The 26,935-nt window shown below is 44.3% G+C and overlaps 1 protein-coding gene across 1 annotated transcript in view; it reads right to left on the bottom strand.

Annotated features, from left to right (window-relative positions):
• Positions 1-26,935, bottom strand: part of LOC116972034 — a 55,271-nt gene that overhangs the window by 2,221 nt on the left and 26,115 nt on the right. The window contains exons 3-4 of the mRNA XM_033019298.1: positions 13,846-13,993; positions 2,968-3,023 (exon numbers count right to left, since the gene is read on the bottom strand). Of these exons, the coding sequence (XP_032875189.1) occupies positions 2,968-3,023; positions 13,846-13,993 (204 nt within the window). The remainder of the gene's footprint in view (positions 1-2,967; positions 3,024-13,845; positions 13,994-26,935) is intronic.

The raw sequence follows: 26,935 nt of genomic DNA, 5'->3' as shown, positions 1-26,935 counted from the left end.
TATTTCTTCAGGCTCCAAGCACATCCAGACAAATTCCAGGGCTCTTCTTCGACAACTGAACTTTCCCTGGAAGTCTGGGCATTCATCTGGTCTCTTGCCTCGAATTGTTTTATTGGTGTCTGAGCTAGAAATCATCTATTTTTTTGATATTTGGACTGAGTTGTGATCTTGCTACATTGGATGCAAGCAGTACATTTTGTGCATGGAGTTTAGAGTATTAGGCATTGTGAGAATCATTTTGCACAACAGTACAAGGAAAATTTGCCAAAAACAATACAAATGTTGCATTCGGAATAACATAAATACTATCAGCAGCTGGATATCCTCTTGCCCAAAATCAACAATTAGACAGTAGAAAATTCAGCAAAACCCAACTCCGAAGAAGCGTAAGTGGTTTTGATTACAAGTTATGTGTTAAGAAAACATCTACAAACAAAGAAACACCTCGTTGAAAGCAAGAGTCATAAAAATCACTACGTACCCTCCTTTGAATTGAGGAAAGGAATTTAATTATTTAAATCTATTCAGAAGAGGTTGATGGAAGTGGTTGACATGCTCAGCGCAATGCATCCTTAGAAGATGCAAGCAATTTATCTTAGCATGCCTGTCGTAGTATAACTGTTGCATAGATATTTGATACATTGTCATAAGATCTTTATTGCCCTCACCACTTCCTGCCACAGCTGTAATACTCCCCTTCCTTGGGCCATGCATCACTCATGTTGAAATGCCGTCTTCCTCTTCGCCTTAAGTTGTCTTTATATTGTCACAGTCTGATTTATTATTGAATTGTGGATTTCCAGGTCAACCTGCAGAACTTAGAGTTCAGAACTTAGAGTTCATTAGTACACTTGCATTTTAACTATTTTCTGGACAATTATGGGTTTTGGGTCTCCTTGGCTACGTGGTCTTCGTATTCTTCAGTAGCATGCTGGTTTCCAGGTACCAAAAAGTGAGCTATCCATCAGGACTGGCGGGTAGCAAACGTAACCCCACTTTTTAAGAAGGGAGGGAGAGGAAACGGGGAATTACAGACCAGTTAGTCTAACACCGGTAGTGGGGAAACTGCTAGAGTCAGTTATTAAAGATGGGATAGCAGCACATTTGGAAAGTGGTGAAATCATTGGACAAAGTCAGCATGGATTTACAAAAGGTAAATCATGTCTGACGAATCTTATAGAATTTTTCGAGGATGTAACTAGTAGCGTGGATAGGGGAGAACCAGTGGATGTGGTGTATCTGGACTTCCAGAAGGCTTTCGACAAGGTCCCACATAAGAGATCAGTATACAAACTTAAAGCACATGGCATTGGGGGTTCAGTATTGATGTGGATAGAGAACTGGCTGGCAACAGGAAGCAAAGAGTAGGAGTAAACGGGTCCTTTTCACAATGGCAGGCAGTGACTAGTGGGGTACCGCAAGGCTCAGTGCTGGGACCCCAGCTATTTACAATATATATTAATGATCTGGATGAGGGAATTGAAGGCAATATCTCCAAGTTTGCGGATGACACTAAGCTGGGGGGCAGTGTTAGCTGTGAGGAGGATGCTAGGAGACTGCAAGGTGACTTGGATAGGCTGGGTGAGTGGGCAAATGTTTGGCAGATGCAGTATAATGTGGATAAATGTGAGGTTATCCATTTTGGTGGCAAAAACAGGAAAGCAGACTATTATCTAAATGGTGGCCGACTAGGAAAAGGGGAGATGCAGCAAGACCTGGGTGTCATGGTACACCAGTCATTGAAAGTAGGCATGCAGGTGCAGCAGGCAGTGAAGAAAGCGAATGGTATGTTAGCTTTCATAGCAAAAGGATTTGAGTATAGGAGCATGGAGGTTCTACTGCAGTTGTACAGGGTCTTGGTGAGACCACACCTGGAGTATTGCGTACAGTTTTGGTCTCCAAATCTGAGGAAGGACATTATTGCCATAGAGGGAGTGCAGAGAACGTTCACCAGACTGATTCCTGGGATGTCAGGACTGTCTTATGAAGAAAGACTGGATAGACTTGGTTTATACTCTCTAGAATTTAGGAGATTGAGAGGGCATCTTATAGAAACTTACAAAATTCTTAAGGGGTTGGACAGGCTAGATGCAGGAAGATTGCTCCCGATGTTGGGGAAGTCCAGGACAAGGGGTCACAGCTTAAGGATAAGGGGGAAATCCTTTAAAACCGAGAAGAGAAGAACTTTTTTCACACAGAGAGTGGTGAATCTCTGGAACTCTCTGCCACAGAGGGTAGTCGAGGCCAGTTAATTGGCTATATTTAAGAGGGAGTTAGATGTGGCCCTTGTGGCTAAGGGGATCAGAGGGTATGGAGAGTAGGCAGGTACGGGATACTGAGTTGGATGACCAGCCATGATCATATTGAATGGCGGTGCAGGCTCGAAGGGCCGAATGGCCTACTCCTGCACCTAATTTCTATGTTTCTATGTAAGAAAATGAAAGTGGAGTCAATCCATTTGCTAACAAAAAAGGTTATAGATTATGCTCAGCCAAACCTGAGCGGAATTTGCCTCTAACAAAAAATACAGATAACTGGACAATGTAGCAAGAGCAAGTGATACCAAATGATTTGTGATACCAAATGATTCCATTATTCTGTGCCAATATATTCTATCAAAAATCTAGTTACTGAAATACACATTTGAACTGGAAATGGAGAAGAAACCCTGATAGGCTTACAAAATGTTCTAAATTAGATAATGTGGCAAAACACATAAAAGAAAGGTCTGACATAAAAAATATTTTTCTGACACTATTTGGAATGTCAATGCATATTGCATTCAATAAAGATCTCAAAATTGTATTTTGTAGTTTAAAGAACAAAAAAACATTGAAAAATAAACATTGAATTACCAAATTTATGGATTTGGTAAATCTTTCTAAATTAGAGTGTTGATTGGCATAAGATTGTGGTGTAAAGCTTATTTCTAACACAGTAACGTAATAATAGAAATAACCTACTTACACTTCTCATCGCATGGAAATGATATTGGACAACATAGTCCATTATGTGTCTTTGGGCTGAGTGAAATAAAAGAAGAAATAATTTAGAACAATTTTTGAGCAACAGGAAAATTATTGGGAATCAAGTTTAATAAATATTTTTTGCTGAATCTTTCAAATGGCTACAATGTTTAGAAAAGTTTTATAACTGTCTGCTTAAATATAGCTGAAGAATTGCCAGATCACTCGTACAATTTAATAATATCAGGCTAACAGTTGAAAGTTGTAAATGGATGTTTCATCAAACATAATAACATATTTATACCAATATATTAAAAATGTATCATTTTTTGTAAATTACTTTGGACTTACATGGTTGTAAATCCATTTACGCAATATCAAATGTATTTGCTTCATGCGTAAGAAGTCTTTCAAAAACTTGTTGCATCATTTATTGGCTTGTGCTTTTTCCAAATGCCTCTTCAATAAGACTTATTTTATTCCTCAAAGCTAGAACCTACAATGCTTCCTTCTTCACTGGGCTGTGAAGCAAGGCTCCAAATTGAGCTATTTTTGGTTTACTCCATAATTATTGCCAAAAAGCTCTTGTGGTAATTCCAGGAATTCCTCCTGATACAAAATGTTGGAGTAACTCAGCGGGTGAGGCAGCATCTCTGGAAAGAAGGAATCGGCGATGTTTCGGGTCGAGACCCTTCTTCAGACTGATGTCGGGAGGGAGCGGGACAAAGATAGAATGTAGGCAGAGACAGTAAAACAAGTGGGAGAACTGGGAAGGGGATGGAGAGAGAAAGCAAAGGCTATCTGATGTTAGAGAAGTCAATGTTCATACCGCTGGGGTGTAAGCTACCTAAGCGAAATTGGAGGAACAGCACCTCATACTTCGCTTAGGTAGTTTACACCCCAGCCGTATGAACATTAAGACTTCAGATAGCCCTTGCTTTCTCTCTCCACCCCTTCCCACTACGAATGCCTATAATCCTGTGTCATAAGAAACTTCCACAATAGTTGCTTCCAAAAAAAAAATCAATTTATCAGAAAATCTGTTCCCAATGAAGGAAACAGTTTCATCTAACAAAGATAATGCATGACAACTCACCCTTGCAGTGGAGATATCTAAAAGGAAATTGAAGATATCGCCGAGACACTGCAAGATGTAGTGAAACTACAGATGTTGCAATCTTCAGCAAAAAAAAACAGTTGGAGAAACGCAACAGCTCAGACAACATCTGTGGAGGTAAATTAGCAGACACATTTAGGGTTGGGACCCTTCTTCAGACTAATGGAGTATAGGGGGATGGCTGAAAGAAAGGAAAGAGGGGAAGGGGGTGGGGCAACAACTAGCATGTCATCAGTGGATTCAGGGAAGGTGGGGTTCATTGGCAGATGAATCAGATGGGGAAGAGAAGGGTGGAGAGTGGAACCAAAGCTGAAAGTGAAGGGGAGAAGATACAAGGGTACAGATGTAGAATCAGTGTAGGTTTCAGGTTTTATCTTTCATCTTTAACCTTTTACACTCACTTATCAACTCCAACCTTGGTTACCATATCCACCCTTCTCTCCCCCTGGATTCATCTGACATTTGCCAGCTCTTGCCTCACCACTTCCCCTCACCTCATTTTATAAGATATCTGCCCTCTGTTCCATCAGTCTGACGAAGGGCCCTAATCAAAATCATCATCTGTCCATTTTCCCCTGCAAAACTGCCTGACCTACCGAGTTTCTCCAGCAATTTGTTTTTATTCATCTGCAGTCAATTGTGCCTCCAGCTGTGATCATACTGCTGCTACTAAATACTATTAAAATAAAAACTGGACATGCCGGTCAGGCCAGATCGTACAAACTAACATCCAACACAATCTACTTGCAAATTGTTCTTTAATAAAATTTATCATGCTAAAATCCAAACAGCTGTCCCAAAGAACAGACAAACAAACATTAGCTATTGTTATATTCACATACTGTTAGAGACTCATCAAAAGAGATCACATTTACATCAAGGAAGGAGACCTCAACCCAAGGCAATCAGATCAGATAAAGGCAAGGATACTCCTGATGATTGACAAATACCAATATCCCTCAGTATTTTATTAGCATTCCTTCTGGAAGTAGTAACACCCTTTAGAAGGATTGAAGTAAGAACACAGACACAGAAGTGCCATCATCAAGAATACTACTGAACTAGCCAAATATTGAAGAATATGTTTATCAGACTGGATCTGCAAACCATATTAAGAGAAGCAACATAGGGGGTATTCATGCCCTATGTTGAACAGATTTTCAATAATTGTAGATTCATCTGTCCATATCAGAATTGATGACACCATAGTCCTTATGGAAATTAAGTCAATTTTCACAATGAAACACTATCATCCTCCAAATTTTTGTGTGGTACCCGATCATGATAAATTGGATAGACTTAAAATATATCCAACAGATTAGAAAATTCTAAGGCTCATTTTTAAATTCATCCAGTTACTCAAGATATCTTTATCTCTACTGTTAACATCAAACCCAAGCGCCAACTCAAGTACAATAGGGAATACACAAAAGGACACAATGTGCTGGAATAACTCAGCAGGTCAGGCAGGATCTCAGGAGAACATGGATAGGTGACGTTTCAGGTCGAGACCCTTCTGCATACTCTGGATGACACCAGCACTTTGTCTCCTTTTGTGTAGAGATGCTGCCTGACCCACTGAGTTGCTCCAGCACTTTGTGTCCATTTGTGCATTAACCAGCATCTGCAATTCTTTGTTTCTTCAATGGGGAATGTTGAATATTGTGCTGGAGCAGACCCATGTGCTTCTAAATGAGTCAAAGTCATAATACACAAATGTGACAGTTAATCAGCAAAAGTAACAGATGATAGACAAAAACAAGCATACCTGAAACCAACAAATCAAATAAATAATTCTGCAGTAATGCTAGTTATAGCCATGGTATGGCAGAATAGCTAACCAGAGGCAGCAGCTCCAGAAATATTTTAATTCACCAACAACAGTAGAGTAGAGCACGCAGGTCAATAGTCAAGGCTGAATATTTAGAATTATCTTAAATCAGAACAGCCAAGCTTATCATCTGTCTGTTTTCTTCTGCCCTTCCCAGACACCACTTTCCAGCCAATTTGTTTCACTCCAGTGATAAAAACAGCCAGGTTGGAACAGAAGGTACAATCGTAACAATGGTTAAAATGAAGTGCTAGCAGCTAGAGTTTTGCATTGCTGGTCCAGAAGCCTTGATTTGATTTTTCACTCTGACAGTTGGAGAATTCAAATTTAATTAGTTGCATAAAAATGAGGAAAATTTAAAACTAGTAATAATGTAAATGATAGGCATAACTAAAAATCTACATGAGTCACAATTGTTCCTTAAGGTAAATCTGTTGTTTACCCCATTTTGGCCTAAATCTGACTTCAAGTTCTGCCTCCTCATTTCTGAGGTAGTCAAGAATGGTGGCATCCACAATTAAAGGGCCTGTCCCACTTATGCAACTTTTTCGGCAACTGCCGGCACCCATCATAGGTCGTTACATGTTGCGGAAATTTTTTAACATGTTGAAAATCCAGCTGCGACCAGAACAAGGTACGACACTTTGGGCGACTACTCACGACCATACAGGCTTCACCCTGCGACATGTCGCCAGGGTGTCGCCTGAATGGCCATGAGTAGTCTCCTCAGTCACCCAAAGAGTCTAGCGTCTTTCTGGTCGCTGCTGAATTTTCAACATGTTGAAAATTTTTGGCGACCTATGACGGGTGCCGGCAGCCGCCGAAAAAGTCGTGTAAGTGGGACAGGCCCTTAAGGGTGCTGTAGTTCAGAAGACTAGCACTCCAGAAAATCTAAGCTCCAGTAAAATACTCTGTGGCGAAACAAAGCTCAGCTACAACAGTGACATCTAGCTGTTAAGAGTGGAAACTGGCTCAAGAATGTCTGAATCACAATTTATTTCTTATTTTTACCCTTCCAACTCACCAGTGGAAAAAATACTCAACCTTTCATCATAACTCAAACCTTCCAGATCTGGTAACATCCTCATGAACCTATTTTGTTTCCCTCCCAGTTTAATGATATCCTTCCTATAGCATGGTGGCCAGAACTGTATGTAGAACTAGAAGTGTGGCCTTATTGACATTTTGTACAGTAGTCACGTGATGTCCCAACTAGTGTCAACACCCTGACTGATGAGGCAAGTTTGCTAATCACCTTCTTAATCACCCTGCCTGCCTGTGTCACCACCTTTATGGAACTATATACCTTCACCCCTTGGTCTCTCTAAACCACAAATTCCCCAAGTGCTCTGTCATTACTGTGTAAATCTTGCCCAGGTTTGTCATAACAAAATGCAACACCTGACATTTTATCTGAATTAAACGATATCTGCCATTCTTCAGCCCATTGATCCAGTCAGTCATAGAGTTATAGTTTTAGAATCATATAGTGTGGATACGGGCCAATCGGCCCAACTTGCCCACACCGGCCAACATGTTCCAGCTACATTAGTTCCACCTGCCTCTTTTCCCCCATTTCCCTCCCAAACCTGCCTTATCCATGTAACTGTCTAACTGTTTCTTAAATGTTGCGATAGTCCTGCCTCAACTACCTCCTCTGGCAGCTCGTTCCATACACCCACCACCATTTGTGTGAAAAGGTTACACCTCAGATTCATATTAAATCTTTTCCCCTTCACCTTAAACTTATGTCCTCCGGTCGTTGATCCCCCTACTCTGGGCAAGAAATTCTGTGCATCTACCCGATCTATTCCTCTCATGATTTTATACAGCTCTATGAGATCATCCCTCATCCTCCTGCGCTCCAAAGAATAGAGTCCCAGCCTACTCAACCTCTCCCTATAGCCAGACCTTCGAGACCTGGAAACACAGGCCTGTATGATCCTTTCCAAAAAGGGGGGTGGCATGACAGGATTACAAAAAATTTAATGTGAAATAGTGTGCGCGCTGCACACATCATGAGCACGAAGCGTGAAGTCCCTCGATGTCAGGGTCCAGGGCCCGCTTAAGGGCCCTGGAAGCTCTGGGGTTTTAGATGCTCTCTGATGCATTCTGAGCCTTATTTTGGAGCATTTTTGCACCAAATTTATGACCAAGATTTCAGAAATTAACAGGAATCTGAGAGGTAGCTTTTTCACGCAAAGGGTGCTGGGTGTATGGAATGAGCTGCCAGAGGAGGTAGTTAAGGCTGGGACTATCCTAATGTTTAAGAGACATTTGGACACGTACATGGATAGGACAGATTTAGATGGATATATGGGCCAAACGCGTGTGAGTGGGACTAGTTTAGATGGGACATGTTGGTCGGTGTCGGCAAGTTGGGCTGAAGGGCCTGTTTCCACACTGCATCATTCTATGACTAAATGTTAATAAGAAAAATGAATGTAGATAAGTAGAGCAGATTTGAAAGAGGAGTGAAATGTAAAGGCAGAGAGAGGTTTATGGGTGGAAAGAAACATAGGAAAGGAGGGGGGAGAGTGGGCTTGAGCAGATGGGTGAAGGGAAAATAGACACAAAGTGCTGGAGTAACTCAGTGGGTCAGGCAGCATCTGCGGAGAATATGAATAGGCAACGTTTCACAGAGTGCTGGAGTAACTCAGCGGGTCAGGCAGCATCTCTGGAGAACATGGATAGATGACATGTCAGAGTGCTGGAGTAACTCAGTGAGTCAGGCAGCATCTCTAGAGATTATATTTTGGGTCAAGGCCATTCTTCAGTAATATTCATGATGTAGCATGCATAGACATTCCTGAATGTTACCCAAACCATCGTGAGCTACTTTGTTACGGTGCTTGCCCCCTCCTATAATGTCTCTGCTGCCTTGGGTGATGCAGGACAGGACACGAGCTTTGGGACTTGGTGTGAAGCTGTTGTAGTCTGTCCCAGCCTGGTAAACACCTGGATGGAGTGGATGTAGAGAGGATGTTTCCACTAGTGGGAGAGTCTAGGACCAGTGGCCACAGCCTCGGAATTAAAAGACATTCCTTTAGGAAGGAGTCGAGCAGGAATTTCTTAAGTCCTTAGGATGGTGAACTGTGGAATTCATTGCCACAGACAGCTGTGGAGGTCAAGTCAAGGACATTTTTCAGGAGGAGATTGATTGATTCTTGATTGATACGGGTGTCAAAGGTAATGGGGAGAAGGCAGGAGAATGTGTTTGAGAGGGAAAGATAGATAGAGCCATAGAGTGATACAGTGTGGAAACAGGCCCTTCGGCCCAGCATGTCCCATCTGCACTAGTCCCACCTGCCCACGTTTGATCCATATCCCTCCGAACCTGTCCTATCCATGTACCTTTCTAACTGTTTCTTAAATGTTGCGATAGTCCCCGCCTCAACTACCTCCTCTGGCAGCTTGTTCCATACACCTACTACCTTTTGTGTGAAAAACATACCCCTCAGATTCCTATTAAATCTTTTGCCGTTCACCTTAAACTTATGTCCTCTGCTCCTCGATTCACTTACTCTGGGCAAAAGACTCAACCATATCTATTCAAATCATGATTTTATACACCTCTATTGGATCATCCCTCATCCTCCTGTGCTCCATGAAATAGAGTCCCAGCCTACTCAACCTCTCCCTATAGCTCTGGCCCTCTAGTGCTGGCAACATCCTCATAAATCTTCACTGTATCCTTTCCAGTTTGATGACATCTTTCCTATAACATGTTGCCCAGAACTGAATACAATACTCTGAATGCGGCCTCACCACCTTCTTATGCAACTGCAACATGACCTCCCAACCTCCATACTCAGCCTGACCCGCTGAGTTACTCCACACTCTGTGAAACGTCACAGAACAGGGCAAGATTAGCAAGTTTGCTGATGATACAGATGTGAGTGGTTTTGCATATAGTGAAGATGGTTATGAAAGATTGCAGCAGGATCTGGATCAATTAGCCAGGTGGGCAGAGGAATGGTTGATGGTTGCATGGTTCCTTGAAGGTCGTGTCGCAGGTATATCAGGTGGTCAAAACGTATTTTGGCACTTTGGCCTTCATCAGTCAGAGTATTGAGAATAAAAGTTATGAGGTCATGTTGTAGTTGTATAAGAAGTTGGTGAGACCACATTTAGAATATTGTGTTCAGTTCTGCCCACCATGTTATAGGAAAGATGTCAAATTGAAAAGAGTACAGAGATCCCCATCCTGGATCAGTCCAATCAGGGTTGTGTCGTCCGCAAACTTGAGAAGCTTGACAGAGGTGTCTGTGGAGGTGCAGTCATTGGTGTGGCGAGAGTAGAGGAGAGGGGAGAGTACGCATCTTGCGGTGCTCCTATGCTGAGCGTTTGCCGGTCCGAGATATACTTTCCCGTCTCACATGCTGCTTCCTGTCAGTCAGATAGCTGGTGATCCACCGACAGAGGGGTTCAGGCACAGTCAAATCAGAAAGTTTGGAGCGTAGTAGCTCTGGCACGATGGTGTTGAATGCAGAGCTAAAATCAACAAACAAAATCCTCGCATAGGTCCCCTGGCGGTCTGGGTGCTGGAGGATGAAGTGTAGGCCCAGATTGACTGCATCATCCACAGATCTATTGGCCCAATATGCAAAACGCAGAGGGTCCAGCAGAGGAATTGGGATATTCAGCTTGGCCAGCACAAGCCTTTCAACTGTCTCATTGACTACAGAGGTCAGTGCGAGAAGCCTGTAGGCATTTAGAGCAGTAATCCTTACCTTTTTTGGGTACAGGGACAATAGTGGAGACTTTGAAGCAGGCAGGGACAGTGCATCTTTGCAGGTACTGGTTAAAAATGAGTAATTGGTGTGAAGTTTTGAGGGGGGTGGGAAAGGGTCCACTCTTTTCATTCCTGGAGTCTTGCCTTAAGTAGGTGTGAGGTGGTGAATGGGATGGAGAGGGTGCAGGGTCCATTCTTTGCAGACTGGGGTCTGGCTGTGTTTGTTGGGGAGAGGGTACCAGGGTTACGTTTCTGATTTTCAAACCTGCAGTAAAACTCATTCAGATAGTTCGTCAGCTGACGATTGTACAAAGAGAGGGGGGCTTTCCTCTTATAGCTGGTGATTTCTTGCATGCCCTTCCAAACTGAAGAAGAGTCACTAGCTGAGAACTTGCTCCTCAACTTCTCAGAGTGCCTTTCCTTGGCAGCTCCGATTCCTCTTCTCAACTCTTTATCGATTAGGCTATCTTTTAACTCTTTAGCGATTAGGCTATCGGCTTGACGCCTCTTTCTGGCGGGGGGGGGAACGAAGAGGAAAGTGGCGTGGGCCCAGCAGGGGCGGCGTGGGCCCAGTGGGGGTCAGCAGGGGTGGCGTGGGCCCAGTGGGGGTCAGCGGGGGTGGCTTTGGCTCAGCGGGGGTGGTGTGGGCCCAGCGGGGGGGGGCGTGGGCCCAGCGGGGGGGGGGGCGTGGGCCCAGCGGGGGTGGCATGGGCCCAGCGGGAGTCAGCGGGGATGGCGTGGACCTAGCTGGGGTGGCGTGGGCCCAGCGGGAGTGGCGTGGGCCCAGTGGGGGCGGTGTGGGCCCAGCAGGGGGGTCAGCGGGGGCGGCGTGGGCCCAGCGGTGTGTCAGCGGGGGTGTTGTGGGCCCAGCGGGGGTGGTGTGGGCCCAGCGAGGGTGGCTTGGGCCCAGTGGGGGTGGCGTGGGCCCAGCGGAGATGGCTTGGGCCCAGCGGGGATGGCCTGGGCCCAGCGGGGGTGGCTTGGGCCCAGCGGGGGTGGCTTGGGCCCAGCGGGGGTGGCGTGGACCCAGCGGGGGTGGCGTGGGGGGGAAGATGGCTTGGGACCCGGCGGTGGGGGGAGGCGAGGGGAGCGAGCCCCGCCGCAGCGGTATCTGGTGTTGGGGTTATAGCCGCTGGGTTCAGATTCAGTCACTCCCGCCCGGCGACGGGAGGACGGTCTCCTGGTCGCCAGGCAAGTCGTTGGTGAGTTTCCGACACCGCGGATGGAGACGCTGGACCGGGCGGGCAGACACCGCACACCCCCCTCCGGGCCTGGAGAAATGGGCACTCCCTTATCCCGCGGGCCAAATTTTTTTTCCGACTTTTTAATTCCCGATTTTTAAAAAAAATAAAAAATTTCCCCTCAGTATTTTTTTGTCTTACTCTGGGGGAAAAAAGGGGGTTGCGGTCGCACCCAATGCACCCCCCCTGCGGACGGCCATGACACATCCCCGTTAATCTATGTACCCTTTCCAGCTTGACAACATCTTTCTTATAAAATGGTGCTCTAAACTGAACACAATACACTAAATGCAGCCTCACCAATGTCTTATATAACTGCAACATGACCTCCCAACTTCTATACTTAATACTCTGACTGATGAAGGCCAATGTGCGAAAAGCCTTTTTGACCACATTATCTATCTGCGACTCCATCTTCAAGGAACTATGTCCCTGCACTACTAGGTCCTTCTGGTTTATAACACTCCCCAGAGCAATACCATTCATTGTGTAGGTCCTGCCCATGTTAGATTTCACCTTTCTCTGTATTAAATTCCATCAACCATTCCTCAGCCCACCTGGCCAACCGATCAAGATCCTGCTGCAATTTTTAACAACCATCTTCAATATCTGCAACGTTTGTAACATCTGCAAACTTGCTAACCTTGCCATGTACGTTCTCATCAAAATCATTGATGACCAACAGTAACAGGCCTGCACCGAACCCTGAGGTGCACCACTGGTCTCAGTCCTCCAGTCCGAGAAGCAACCTTCCACCATCACCCTCTGCTTCCTTCCATTAAGCCATTTAAAAAAAAATCTATTCAGCTATCTCTCCTTGGATCCCATGCGATCCAACCTTCCAGAGCAGCCCACCATGTACAACGTTGTCAAATGCTTTGCTGAAGTCCATATATTCAAGATCCCATTGTAATCATAGATTTTCTTCCTGCATTCATTTTGTCATCCACAAACTTACCACCATCTGCATTCATATCCAAACAATTAATATAAATAATGAACATCAGTGGATCCAATATCGATCTTTGTGGTACATCATTAATTACAGGGCCTCAAGTCTTAAAAACAACCCTCTATCAGCACCATTTATTCGGTACCTTCATGAAAATTCTGAATGCAATTGGCTGGATCTGACATGATCTCACATTCCTGACCAGCATACCATGCAGCACCTTGTCAAAGTCCATGTAAACAACATCCACTGCACTGCCCTCATCAATCTATGCGGGCACCTCTTCAAAAATATAAAATTGGAGACACAAAATTTCCCATACATAAAGTTTAATCATCCTTAATCAGACCATGCCTTTCCAAATGCACATAGATCCCATCTCTCAGAATCCCTTCTAATAGCTTACCCACCACTGGTGCAAGGCTCACTGGTCTGTCGTTCTCCAGCTTTTGCTTGCAGCAGATCTCAAATAGAGGCACAATATTAACCACCTTCCAGTCTTCTGGCACCTCACCCATGACTATTGATGGGGAGGGATTATGGGAAGCTTAAGTGGAAAAAAATACCACCGTTGGCTACTTAGGCCAAATAGGCTTTGCATATTCTCTGAATTAGCATATTGAATAAAAATAAGAAAATAACTTAAAATAAAGGAAAGACCAGCCACAGAAAGTATCAAGGGGTGTGGGGAGAAAGAATATGGTATTAAATTTGAATTGCCATAATGATATTCAATGGTGGAGTAGAATCAAGGGGCCAAATTACCTTTTTATAATCATAGTTTATTGTCATGTACACCGAGGTACAGTGAAAAGCTTTTGTTGCGGGCTATCCAATCAGCAGGACGACAAAACATGATTACAATCGAGCCATTTACAATGTATAGATACATGATAAGGGAATAACGTTTACTGCAAGGTAAAGTCCAATCAAAGTCCGATTTTTTGTGTGTTTCGATGTTCTTTCTTTGGCACATGTTTAATTCATTTGTAGCTATTCTTACCTTAATGTGTGTAGCTCAGATGCAGCATATGTAGTTTCCTTGAATAAATGTTGAAGACTTTTGGCCTTACACCCTTGAATTCCATTTGTTTGAGCCATTGTTGGTACTCTAACATCTCTGTCATTTCTTTTCATGTCGGAGGAAAGAACTGAAATTGAAAGGAAACGGGTCTGTTGGTGAGAATCCAGAACGCAGCATTCATAAGAGAGGAAGAATTCATTAGTTATTTTGTCACTAATTATTAAAAAAATTTAAAGTAATGAACAAATGGGAGCAATATACAATACTACTTGTAGATCTGCTCTAGCTATATGTTCACCAATATTAACACACATATGTTACACACCACTCAGATCTATAATCCAGTCCAGGTTTTACCATATAGTCCCCATTTAATACTGACTTTTCCAGGCACCAGCTGGAGGTCGATATGCAGCTACGGTGATGTCAACATGTTGTGTAATATTATTAAATTCCAATAAACTTGTTGGATCTTTACTTGGAGTATGTGTTAAAAGCTCTACATGATGTCAGAGTTTTTAACTTCGGACCAACATGGTTATGGAACGCAACAAATTCTATCAAAGAATCCAGCTCCCTGGCAAGCCTGTCGAGGCTTACATAAGTACCATAAAGCACATTGCCAGCCGGTGTCGTTTTGGAGACCTGTGTGACGAGCTTGTCCGCGACAGATTGGTGAGTGGCATATTGAATGACAAAGTGAAAAGTGAATTACTACAGGATGCTGATCTAACTCTCATCGGGGCAGAGAATATCTGCCACATTGCTGAAGCTACTGACTCTCATACCCGCCAGGCAGGGCCGGATCCGCACTCATCTTACCAACGCCTGCCACCAAAAGAGAGGCAGCCTAGCAGGGTTCTCGTTCAATGTAATAATTGTGGTGGTTCACACTCCAATATCCGCGAGCAATGCCCAGCCTACGGGAAAGTTTGCCACTACTGTAAATGAAGAAACCACTTTATTCGGTGCTGTCGTGCAGGCAGAGATCGTACAGAACCCAAACAGCAGGTAAATCTGCTCCAGCAAGATGGTTGCCACAGCGTGACCGATCGAGATCAAGCTGTGCCCTCTCCTTGTGAGAATTTGTCAGAACCTGACATTTCCAGCCTAAACATGCATTCTTTATGTGAGATTACATGTAAACTTTGTGATCCTGAAGTTACCTTTCGAATCAATAACACTACTGCTGTGGCAAAGATCGACTCTGGGGCTCACTGTAATGTTATGCCTCTGGCCGGGTTCTCCAGGGTCAGGAATGCAGAAGCTGTTGTAAATACCAAAGCCTCGTTAATTCCTTTTGGAGGGGGAGAGGTTCACCCAGTTGGTCGGGTTGACCTGCAGTGCCACCTAGTGACACGTGTGCACAAGCTGAACTTTTTCATTGTCCCAGGAAAAGTAGCAACTTTACTCGGTATTGACCCATCAACCCAAGCAGCCACTTCTCCCTCACCCAGTCCCTGCCCTACCATGGTCCACACTGGCAACAGACATTTTTTAATGGCGCGGTAAACAATACCTGGTTCTGGTTGCCTCGTACTCGGGCTGGTTTGAGATCGATCTGCTTCCCAGCCCCACTTCAGCAGTGGTGGTTCAAAAACTAGCGCAACACTTTTCAATTCACGGGGCGCCCGTGAAACTCCTGTCTGACAATGGAAGACAGTTCATCAGCCAGTGCTTCAAGAATTTTGCCCAACGATGGGACTTTCGTCACATTAACAGCAGTCCCAAATTTCCTCAATCGAACGGACTGGTCAAGCGGGCAGTCTGGAAACCAAACAGGTGATGGAAAGATCTCATTTGGCAAAATCTGATGTTTACCTGGACTTGCTCAACTTGAGAAACATTTCCCGTGACCCAGTGCTAGGGTCTCCAGCCCAACGCCTCATATCAAGGCAGACCCGTACCATGCTGCCCGTACCCAAGCAATTACTTCAGCCACAGGTTCGCAAGCCATCGGTAATTCAAGCACAACTTAAACATAAGCGCGAGATCCAAAAACACTCGTACGACAAAACAAACATGCCACTCGAGCCGTTGGCAAGTGGTCAAGTTGGACGACTTCAAACTGTCAAGGATCATGGTCACCTTGGTTTAATCCGCAGCCCTGCACCAGAACCACGTTTGTACATGGTTGATTCAAATGGAGGGACATACCAGCGAAACCGTCAGCACCTCAGGAACCGCAACCCACAATCCCATATCCAGATGTTCCTGGACTGTGTCACCGTATGACTGGTATTCTCCCTTCCCCGGCCCGGCGTCCGTTTGCGTAGTCTGCGCACAGCATGTATCCTGCCTTCTCGTCACCACGGTAGGTGTCCTGGTCTCCAGTCTCACCTAACCCGTCTCACGGATCTCCGGTGTTCCAACAGCACGCGGTCTCACAGTTTTTGCCGGTGAAGGATAGAGATGCGAGCTTGTACCGTACGCGTGTGGGTCGCATTTGCAAACCTACCCTTAGATATGGGGATTATGCTTAATCTGCTCCTCCAGTGCTGAAGTTGCCAGTTAAACTTGATTAGTTGTACTCATGTATATATTCGTAGTTACATTATTTTCTCACGGGGAAAGATGTAGATCTGCTCTACCTATATGTTCACCAATACTAACACACATATGTTACACACCACTCGGATCTATAATCCAGTCCGGGTTTTACCATATAGTCACCATTTAATACTAACGTTTCCAGACACCAGCTGGCAGTTGATATGCAGCTACAGTGATGTCAACATGTTGTGTAACTTTATTATATGCCAATAAACTTGTTGGATCTTTACTTGGAGTATGTGTTAATAACTCTACACTACTCAGGAGAAAAATCATCTACTCAAATTTTGTGTTTTGGTCAAGTTCCATCTTGACGTTGGGGCAATAGCTGCATTGCGTGGCCTTCTGGGTTAGCAGCGTCGCCATTGCTGGCTTGAATTTCTGTGGCGTGCAAGCTATTGAGTAAGCACTGCTGCCATTGCTGGCTTGTTTCCGGTGTAAACTTGAGGAATCGTACAATGTTACAAACTGCCTTGATGCACTAGGGAATTAATTACTTAAGTGTGAGTTTACATAAGTCGCCTATTGTGCAAGTCAGGGAATGTGTGTACAGGAACAGGTGTAGCTAGGGTCCTTATATACCATTGCTACTTTGATCTGTAGAAAGTGGGAGGAATTGATGGAAGTTGTTGAAAGCAAGGACAGGTTTCGCCAAGCGGATGAGAGTGTTTGTGGAAAACTGATTGGTTCTTTATTCAAGAAAGAAATTGGGGGGGGCAAAGATCTCCCTGATTGGAGATGGTGATGTATAGAGAGTGGACATCAAAGATAAAGATGAGCCTGTGGGGACTAGTAAACTGAAAGTTATTGAAGTTATGGAGAGCACAAAAGTTGTCCCTGATGTAAGTGGAATGCAATTGGTCAAAGGGAAAAAGGATGGAGTCTAGAAATGAAGGAAGTCTACTATGTTTTATTTGGTAGTGTATTTACTTGTTTTGAATGACGGAACTCAACTAGTGCTGAAGCATTACCAATGGATGGTAACATCTCACTCCACATTGTGTCCTTCATTACATCAACTGCAGTAGATCAGGAAATTTATTGTTTTATGAACTTCCATCAGTCTTCATCTGATGATTACAAAATAATACTATGAGGTGGTCTTGTTGATGCGTCATTATGCAACTATCATCCAGATGGCCTACAGGTCTGTTTTACACAATAAAGATGCATCATCTTGTACAAATAGAAAATCAGCCACTTAAAAAGGGCACAACAAACTCATGCTATGTTATATAGCAAAAGAACTGCAGATGCTGGTTTAAATCGAAGATAGACACAAAATGCTGGAGTAACTCAGCAGGACAGGCAGCTATGTTGTTCCTTCTTCTACCTTGCATCCTTGGAAAATACAGTAGGGTTAATCTCTAGCTTTAACAAATGCTACGCGTCGGGACTCTTCATCAGCCTGAAGAAGGGTCCTAACCCAAATTATCGTCTATTTCCTTCCTCAGATGTTCCCTGACCTGCTGCATTTCTCCAGCAGATTGTTTCCTTGATGCTCAAGATTCCAGCACCTGCAGTCCCTTGTCTCTCTCTGTAGTAAAACGTGATGCGTTCTGATAATGAAATTAGAAACTTAGCCTTTTCTCGGTAATACCTCAGTATAACATTCTTTGTCTGGTGAATCTTTGCGTTCATACCATGAATGCTTCCAAGATCAGCACAGACTATCTCAGGTTTTGTCAAATACACTTGATACAGTTTTTTCATGCTTATCAAATATGATCTTTGAACCAGCAGAGCGCTTTCTTCACTTTCACCACTGCAGCTTTACAACATTGCTGTAAATGTGATCCTTTCTCCAGTGTAGGCACAAAGAATAGTGAATGAGTTTCCATGTAACATCTGGCCAATTGCTGTTTAAATTCCAGTTCTCATATCACTGGTACTGGAACTCCAGTTCTTACAAAAGATCATTGACCCAACTAGGAATTATATTTCTCTCTTCCCAGATGCTGTCTGCCTGCTCATTATTTCCACCATTTTCTGTTTTTATTTCAAACAACATTAACACCTTTCTCCTTCAATGGTATGCAAAGGTTCAGTAGAATTATCTTAGAGTGGGTACACAATAGCCATCTAGGAAAACGCCCTCCTAACCTAATTTATGCAAACAAAATCCTTTACAACTCCTCTCAATAGGTTTCATATTGAATAGTTACTCCAGTTTGTCATGATCTTCCTTGACAAATGCTCCTTGGTACAATATATACATGCCAAACAGACGCAGTCTGTTTGCAGCCATTATTTCTAATGATATGTGCCAGCACATCAATTAAATCTTTTCGTTTGGTAGTTATTTTACTCACGAAGAACTAGACCCTACCTTGAGTCATTGCTCAGTAATGTTGAAGGTATGAGATGGGAATTGGCTAGGATAGACTGGCAAATTATACTTAAAGGGTTGACAGTGGAGATGCAAATGGCGAAGATTTAAATACCGCATGGATGAACTCCAGAAATTAGTCATCCCTGTCTAGCGAGAAAATAAAACAGGAAGGCGGCTCAACCATGGCTGAGGGAAGTCAAGGATAGTGTTAAAGCCAAGGAAGAGGCATATAAATTGGCCAGAAGAAGCGGCAAACCAGATTGGGAGAAATTTAGAACTCAACAGAAGAGGGTAAAGGGGTTAATTAAGGGGGAAAAAGAGCATGAAAGAAAGCTTGCGGGAAATATGAACACTGACTGTAAAAGTTTCTATAGGTATGTAAAAAGGAAAAGATTAGTGAAGATGAATGTAGGTCCCTTACAGTCAGAGACAGGTGAATTTATAATGGGAAACAAAGGAAATGGCAGAACAGTTAAACGAGTACTTTGGTTCTGTCTTCACTAAGGAAGACAAAAACAAACTCCCGGAAGTACTAGGGGAACGATTTATGAAGGGGAAATCTAGTGGGAGGGAGAAACTGAAGGGAATTCACATTGGTCAGAAAATGGCGTTTGGTAAACTGTTGGGACTGAAGGCAAATAAATCCCCCGGGTCAGATGGTCTGCATCCTAGAGTACTCAAGGAGGTGGCCCTAGAAATCGTGGATGCATTGGTGATCATTTTCCAAAGGATCAGTTCTTGTGGACTGGAGGGTAGCCAATGTAACTCCACTTTTAAAGAAAGGAGGGAGTGAGAAAGCAGGGAATTATAGGCCAGAGCCTTACATTGGTATTGGGGAAGATGTTGGAATCAATTATTAAAGATGTTATAGCAGTGCATTTGGAAAGCAGTGGCAGGATCAGTCAAATGGTCAAACGGGATGGATTTATGAAGGGGAAATCATGCTTGACTAATCTTTTGGAATTTTTTGAGGATGTAACAAGTAGAATGGATAAGGGAGAGCCAGTGGCTGTAGTGTATCTGGACTTTCAAAAAGTCTTTGACAAGTTCCTACACAAGGGATTAGTGCGCAAAATTATAGCACATGATATTGGGGGTAGGGTATTGACATGGATAGAGAACTGGTTGGCAGAAAGGAAGCAAAGAGTAGGAATGAACGGGTCCTTTTCAGAATGGCAGGCAGTGACTAGTAGTGTGCCGCAAGGCTCGGTGCTGGGACCCCAATTGTTTACAATATATATTAACTATTTAGACAAGGGAATTAAATGTAACATCTCTAACTTTGCGGATGACACAAAGCTGGGTGGCAGTGTGAGCTGCGAGGAGATGCTATGAGGCTGCAGGGTGACCTGGATAGGTTGGGTGAGTGAGCAGATGCATGGCAGATGCAGAATAATGTGGATAAATGTGAGGTTATCCCCTTTAGTAGCACGAACAGGAAGGCAGATTATTATCTGAATGGTGTCAGATTAGGAGAATGGGAGGTGCAACGAGACCTGGGTGTGCTTGTAAATCAGTCACTGAAAGTAAGCATGCAGGTACAGCAGGCTGCGAAGAAAGCCAATGGCATGTTGGCCTTCATTACGAGAGGATTTGAGTTTAGGAGCAATGAGGTCCTACTGCAGCTGTACAGGGCCCTCGTGAGACCACGCCTGTGCAATTTTGGTCTCCTAGAATAGAATAGAATAGAATAGAATAGAATGCTATTTATTGTCATTCAAACCTGGGTTTGAACGAAATTCCATTTCTACAGTTTTTTACATTACAACACAATCCAAGACCCACACTTAACATAGTTTACATAAACATCCATCACAGTGAGTCTCCAACATCTCCTCACTGTGATGGAAGGCAAAGTCTTTATCTCTTCCCTTTGTTCCTTCTCCCGTGGTCCAGCAGTCCAACTGCAGTGTCGAGGCGAACTGGGGCTCCGATGTTAAAGCCCCCGGCGGGCGATGGTAAGTCCTGAGGCCGTTTAAGCCACGCCGGGCGATGTTAGGCCCCGGCTCCATGTCCTTAAACCCGCGATACCAGCGGGAGAAGTCGCCGTTGCGGAGCTCGGAGAAGCGGTCTCCCACCAGGGACTTGGGGCTCCCGATGTTCCCGTCCACCGGGTCTGCGGCCGGTGCCTCCGAACTCCAAAAGTTGGGTTGCAGCCGCGCGCCACCACAGCTCTTCCCGCTCCGAAGTTCGCCAACTCCGCGATGTCAGTTCCGCAGGCTCTGCAACTGGAGCCCTCAGGTTAGTCCCGGCCGGAGGTCGCCGCCGGCTCCACGATGTTAGGCCCAACGACATCCGAGACCCGACAGGGAATAGTCGGGTCCCCGCACAGGGAAGAGATTAACGGTTTCCCCCACAGCCCCCCCCCACCACCCCCCACATATACACAGCTAAAAAAAAAAAAAAACTGACTCAAAGACATACATTTAACAAGACAAAAAAAAAAAAAAGACAGACGACTGTAGTCGAGCCGCTGCCGTTAGGCGCCGCCACTTCCTAATTTAAGGTAGGGCATTATTGCTATTGAGGGAATGCAGTGTAGGTTCACCAGGTTAATTCCCGGTATGGCGGGACTGACATATGATGAAAGAATGGGTCAACTGGGCTTGTACTCTCTGGAATTTAGGATGAGACGGGATTTTATAATAAAGAACGTTAAATATAAGAAAATATATAACATTATTGGAGGATTGGACAGGGTAGATGCAGGAAAAATGTTCCCGCTGTTGGGGGAGTCCAGAACCAGGGGTCACAGTTTAAGAATAAGGGGTAGGCTATTTAGGATTGAGATGAGGAAAAACTTTTTCACCTAGAGAGTTGTGAATCTGTGGAATTCTCTGCCACAGAAGGTAGTGGAGGCCAATTCACTGGATATTTTCAAGAGAGAGTTAGATTTAGCTCTTAAGGCTAAGGGAATCAAGGGATATGGGGAAAAAGCCAGAACGCGGTACTGATTTTGGATGATCAACCATGATCATATTGAATGGTGGTGCTGGCTCGAAGGGCCGAATGGCCTAATCCTGCATCTATTTTCTATGTTCTTTGTTTCTAAATCTTGTGCCTACTTGACTTCCACTACCATTCCCTGATAAAATATTAATGACCTGCTTGAAAATGTATGCTCCACATGATGCAGCCTCCTCCAAATATGTATTTTCTACGAAATTATAATCCCACAACATTTTCTCCACAGCCATTTAAGATACAATGTTCAGCAATCTATCTCAAATCTACCAGCAAGTTTCACATAGCTGCCAGCAAGTTTCACATAACTGATTACAACTAATGAATTTACACGTTATTATATGAGTTGGTAATGGGGCACTCATTTAACTTATTTAACTATATCTATCATATCATAAATCATATATCAATTAAAACTCTGTGTGTGTGTGCGTGCGTGCGTGCATGCATGTGTGTGTGTGGATGGGTGTGTGTCATTTTGCATGTGAAACGTATCTCCTCGAAAACCAGATGCCGAAATGGGAAAATGTTTACATATTTCAGTAGAGATTTTCCTTGCGAGTTTAGAAATCCACTCCTCTGTACCTTTGGTACATTATTTTCCTGACTTTTTAATAAAAATTGTTGAACAATCTGACCTTTTTAAAAAAAAAATCTGACCGCTGCCCAGCTGCTGACGTTACAATAACAGTGACATTTTTACATCTTCTGGTAGAAAATTTCCTTATGATTTCAAAAATCCAATCCTCTATAAATTTGGTCGATTATTTCCCGAGATATTTACTAAATTTTATCACCAAACTGACATTTAAAAAAAATATTAATGTTGCCCAGCTGCTGACCTCACAATGCCTTTTCCAAATGCCAAAGACAGTTTAAAAAAAATTAATTTGCTGTCTTCATTTACAGCTTAGATATGACCTGCTGTGTGTGTGTGAGTGGGGGGGGGGGGGGGTCCTCCCCTGAATTACATAGAGCTGCCGACAGCTTTCGTGCATGAGACGCGGACGCTTCATTTCCAGAACATTCTGAACGCGTGACGTCCCTGTCTCTCCCCCTCTCTCTCTCCCCATCTCGCTCTTTCCTCCCCTCTCCCCCCCTCCCTCTCTCTCTCCCTTCCTCTCCCCCACCCCCCTGCCCTTCCCCACCCTCCCTCCCTCTCCTAAATCCCCTTTCACCCTCCCCTACCCCCTTCCCTCCACCCCATCCCCTCCCCAACCCCTCCCTTCCCCCCCACCCACCTCTCCCCCTCCCCTTCCTTTCCCCCCCTCTCCCCCTCTCTCTCTCCTCCCATATCTCTCACCCCCCCTCCCCCCTCTCCCTCTGTCTCTTGCCCTTCTGTCTCTGCCCCTTTCTCTCTGTCTCTCCCCATTCTCTCTCTGCCCTCACTCTCTAACTCCCCCCTCCCTCTCTAGACGCGCCTGCGAGTTGGGGGCTATGCGTCAGTGGATAGGGCGGTTATGGGGTAAAAGGAGCAAATTAATAATATTAATATATCAATGGGGTAGTTAGCGTGTGTGCGGGGGGGGGGGATAGTTAGTGTGTGTGACGCCGCATGCCGCCCCCCCCCCTTCCCCCGCAACCACACATTCGGGGAACAGACCCAACGGGTCTGCACTTGGTCTAGTATACTTATAAAACTCTGATCTTGGATGTGGATGTGGATGTGGATGTATTTGTGTGTATGGGGTAAATTGTGTGTTTGTCTGTGATTCACATCTCCTCGAAAACACGACGCGCTAACGGTGAAAATTTTACATATTATTTACCTCATGATTTCAAAAATCGCCTTATCTGAAAATTTGATTCACTATTTCTTGATTTTTTAATTAAAATGTCCAAAAATCTGAAATATTTTTTAAAGCTAACGAGCTGATGACGTCACAATGGCTCTGCTCCTTGCAGCCAGCTGCGCAGAGTTTTTGGCACTGTTATCCATGATCTGCGAGTTACGTTAACCCCCCCCCCCCCCGACTCGCAGTCATTTTGTCGCCTCCCGCTCGCAGTTGACTCGCACTTGGCCAACAGCCCTCCCCCCCCAAAGGCTCTGGATTGAAGCCACTGAACACGCAGTAATTTGGTTGGGCTTCCGAGGGCTTCAGAGGTCCCACAAGGTCCTAAGAGCTTCCGAGGGCTTCAGTGGTCCGGCAAGGTCCCGAGAGCTGCCGAGGCCCGCCACCCACTCGCAGTCGGCCCCGTCCGCGCCGCCCGATCGCCGAGTTCAAGTCTGCCCTCTCCCTCTCTCTCCCCCCTCCTCTCCCCCTCCCCCCATCTCTCCCCCACCCCCGCCTCTCCCCCTCCCCTCCCCCCCTCTCTCCTCCTCTACCCCTCCCCCCTTTGTCCCCCCTCCCCCTCTTTCCTCCCCTCTCTCCTGGTTTGCCAAATCAGTTCTTCCAGCATTTTCTGTTTTTGTTTCAGATTTCAGCATCTGCAGTTTTGTTTGTTTTCCAAACAAAACAGACTTCTCCATTTCCTTCTGCCATACATATTTTTAGTAAAAGAGTATTATTTTTTATCTGCATGTTCAGTCTGAGCGAATATGAAGTACCAGTTGTGGTCAGCTCTGTGTGCGTGCTATCTGAATACAATGGATGTCAGCAAAAATAGAAACAATATCACTGAAACAAAATACTGCTCCTCAGCTGCAATCAAGAAAACGCATTAAAATCTCATAAAAAGTAAGGATTACTCTTGTCAAATCGTGTTCAGCCATATTTTATTCTCTGGCACCAATTAATATAATGCTTGCTTTCAATTAAAAAGTGCTATGAATACCACTCTAAAATGTGCTTACGCAAAATAATTATATTTTCTTGATGCCATCTAACCACCAGAGGGAGCTGATGGCAATGCAATACAGCTTTTTAATTGATTGAAGAATATAGCATGGAACCGGGCCCTTCGAACAAATTGAGTCCACGCCGAATATCAATCAGCCATTCACACTAGATCTATATTATCCCACTTTCCATCCATTCCCTACATACAAGGGGAAATTTACAATGACCAATTAACCAATGAACACGCATGTTAATGGAGTGTGGACGGAAAGGGAGAACATGCAAACTCCACATAGACAGCACCTGAGGTCAGCATCAAATCCAGGTCTCTGGCACTGAGGCACCAGGTCTACCAACTGCGCCACTGTCTGCCCTTAAAACAAACCCCGCCTCATAGAATCCGAGTCATAGATCAGGGCTGCACAACTAAGGAAACAGACCCTTTGTTCAACTTGTCCATGCTGATCTAGTTGTCCAACCAAGTCTAGTCAAACATGTCTGTACCTGACCCATATTCCTCCAAACATTTACTATGCACATAATTGTCCACATTTCTTTTAAATATTATAATTGTACACATCTCTACCACTTCATCTGGTTCCATGTATGTACCACCCTCTGTGAGGAAAAGGTTGTCCCTCAGGTCCCTTTTAAATCTTCCCCCCTCATCTCCAAACTGTGCCCTATAGTTTTGATTCCCCTACACTGGGGAAAAGACTGGCTATTCACCTATTCTAAGCCCCTCATGATTTTATACACCTCAACAAAGTCATCCTTCTGCTTCCACACTTCAGGGGGGAAAAAACACAGACAATCCAGCCTCTCCTTATAACTGAAACCCTCCAGACCCGCTAACATCCTCAAATCTATTGTGTATCCTTTCAAATTTAATGATATCCTTCCTATAGCACAGTAAACAAAACTGTACACCTCCGGATGTATTCTTACCAATATCTTACACAACTATAACATGATGTCTGCCCACTTGTGTTCCACGTTCATGGAACCATATACCTGCACGCCTAGGTCTCTCGGGTCTACATCAGTATCAGAGAAAAGGATTGAAGACTTTGGAATTGTTTTTGTGCAAAACTTTTGTAGTTACCTAAAGTTGGATAATTCAATGTTTGTACCATTGGGAATAACTACTCAAGTGGAATATGAGGTGCTGTTCCTCCAGCTAGCGTGTGGCCTCACTCTGGCAATAAGTGCCCAATCCAGAAAGGTCAGTATGGGAATGGAAAGAGGAGTTAAAATGGTTAGCAACCGGGCGATCTAGTAGGCCTTGGTGGACCAAGCACAGGTATTTGGCAAAATGATGCCAAATCTGCAGTTGCACAAAAATGCCAGGGATGGGTTTGTTTGGGTGGGAAGGGATGAGTGAACCAAGGAGTTGCAATTTGATCCAAAACCGGCGGTGTGATAGGAAGCAGAGGGTAATGGGCAATGAGGTTTATGACAGGGATCACGCCTGGGACTCTTGGTGTTTGTTGTATTCAGTAACAAACTGAACGCACGCATAGGAGATATGGCTTGTAAATTTGTAGACAACACAAAGGTTGTTGTTGATATTGAAGAGCATAGTCTTTGGCTGTGTAACAGGAAGAATGAGTTGGGTGTACACATGCATAAATCTTTGCGACAGGATATGTTGAGAGAGTGTTCAGTACAGCATATGGGATATTAGTCAATAGACAATAGGTGCAGGAGTAGGCCATTCGGCCCTTCAAGCCAGCACCGCCATTCAATGAAATCATGGCTGATCATCCCCAATCAGTACCCCTTTCCTGCCTTCTCCCCATATCCCCTGACTCTGCTATCTTTAAGAACCCAATCTAGCTCTGAGGCAAAGAATTCCACAGACTCACAACTCTCTGTGTGAAAAAGTGTTTCCTCATCTCTATTTTAAATGGCTTACCCCTTATTCTTAAACTGTGACCCCTGGTTCTGGACTCCCCCAACATCAGGAACATGTTTCCTGCCTCTAGCATGTCCAAACCCTTAATAATCTTATATGTTTCAATAAGAATCCCTCTCATCCTTCTAAACTCTAGAGTACACAAGCCCAGCTGCTCTATTCTCTCAGCACATGACAGTCCCGCCATCCCGGGAATTAACCTTGTAAACCTACAGTGCACTCCCTCAATAGCAAGAATGTCCTTCCTCAAATTAGGGGACCAAAACTGTACACAATACTCCAGGTGTATATAAATAGTGTATCATACAAAAGAAAGGATTACGTTGAACCTGTGCAAAATATTAGTTGGACAAAGTCAAAGTCAATTTTATTCATCACATGCACATCACATGCAGTAAAATGAATTTGCCAGCAGCAATACACTTAAAAAGAACACACAATACACAATAAAAATTTAACACAAACATCCACCACAGCATTCTTCACTGTGATGGAAGGCAACAAAGTTCAGCCAGTCATCAC

Source organism: Amblyraja radiata, chromosome 4 (genome assembly GCF_010909765.2).
Source record: "Amblyraja radiata isolate CabotCenter1 chromosome 4, sAmbRad1.1.pri, whole genome shotgun sequence".
Classification (NCBI taxonomy): domain Eukaryota; kingdom Metazoa; phylum Chordata; class Chondrichthyes; order Rajiformes; family Rajidae; genus Amblyraja; species Amblyraja radiata.
Note: the sequence above shows the minus strand (reverse complement) of the source record. Positions and strands in the feature narration are given on the sequence as shown.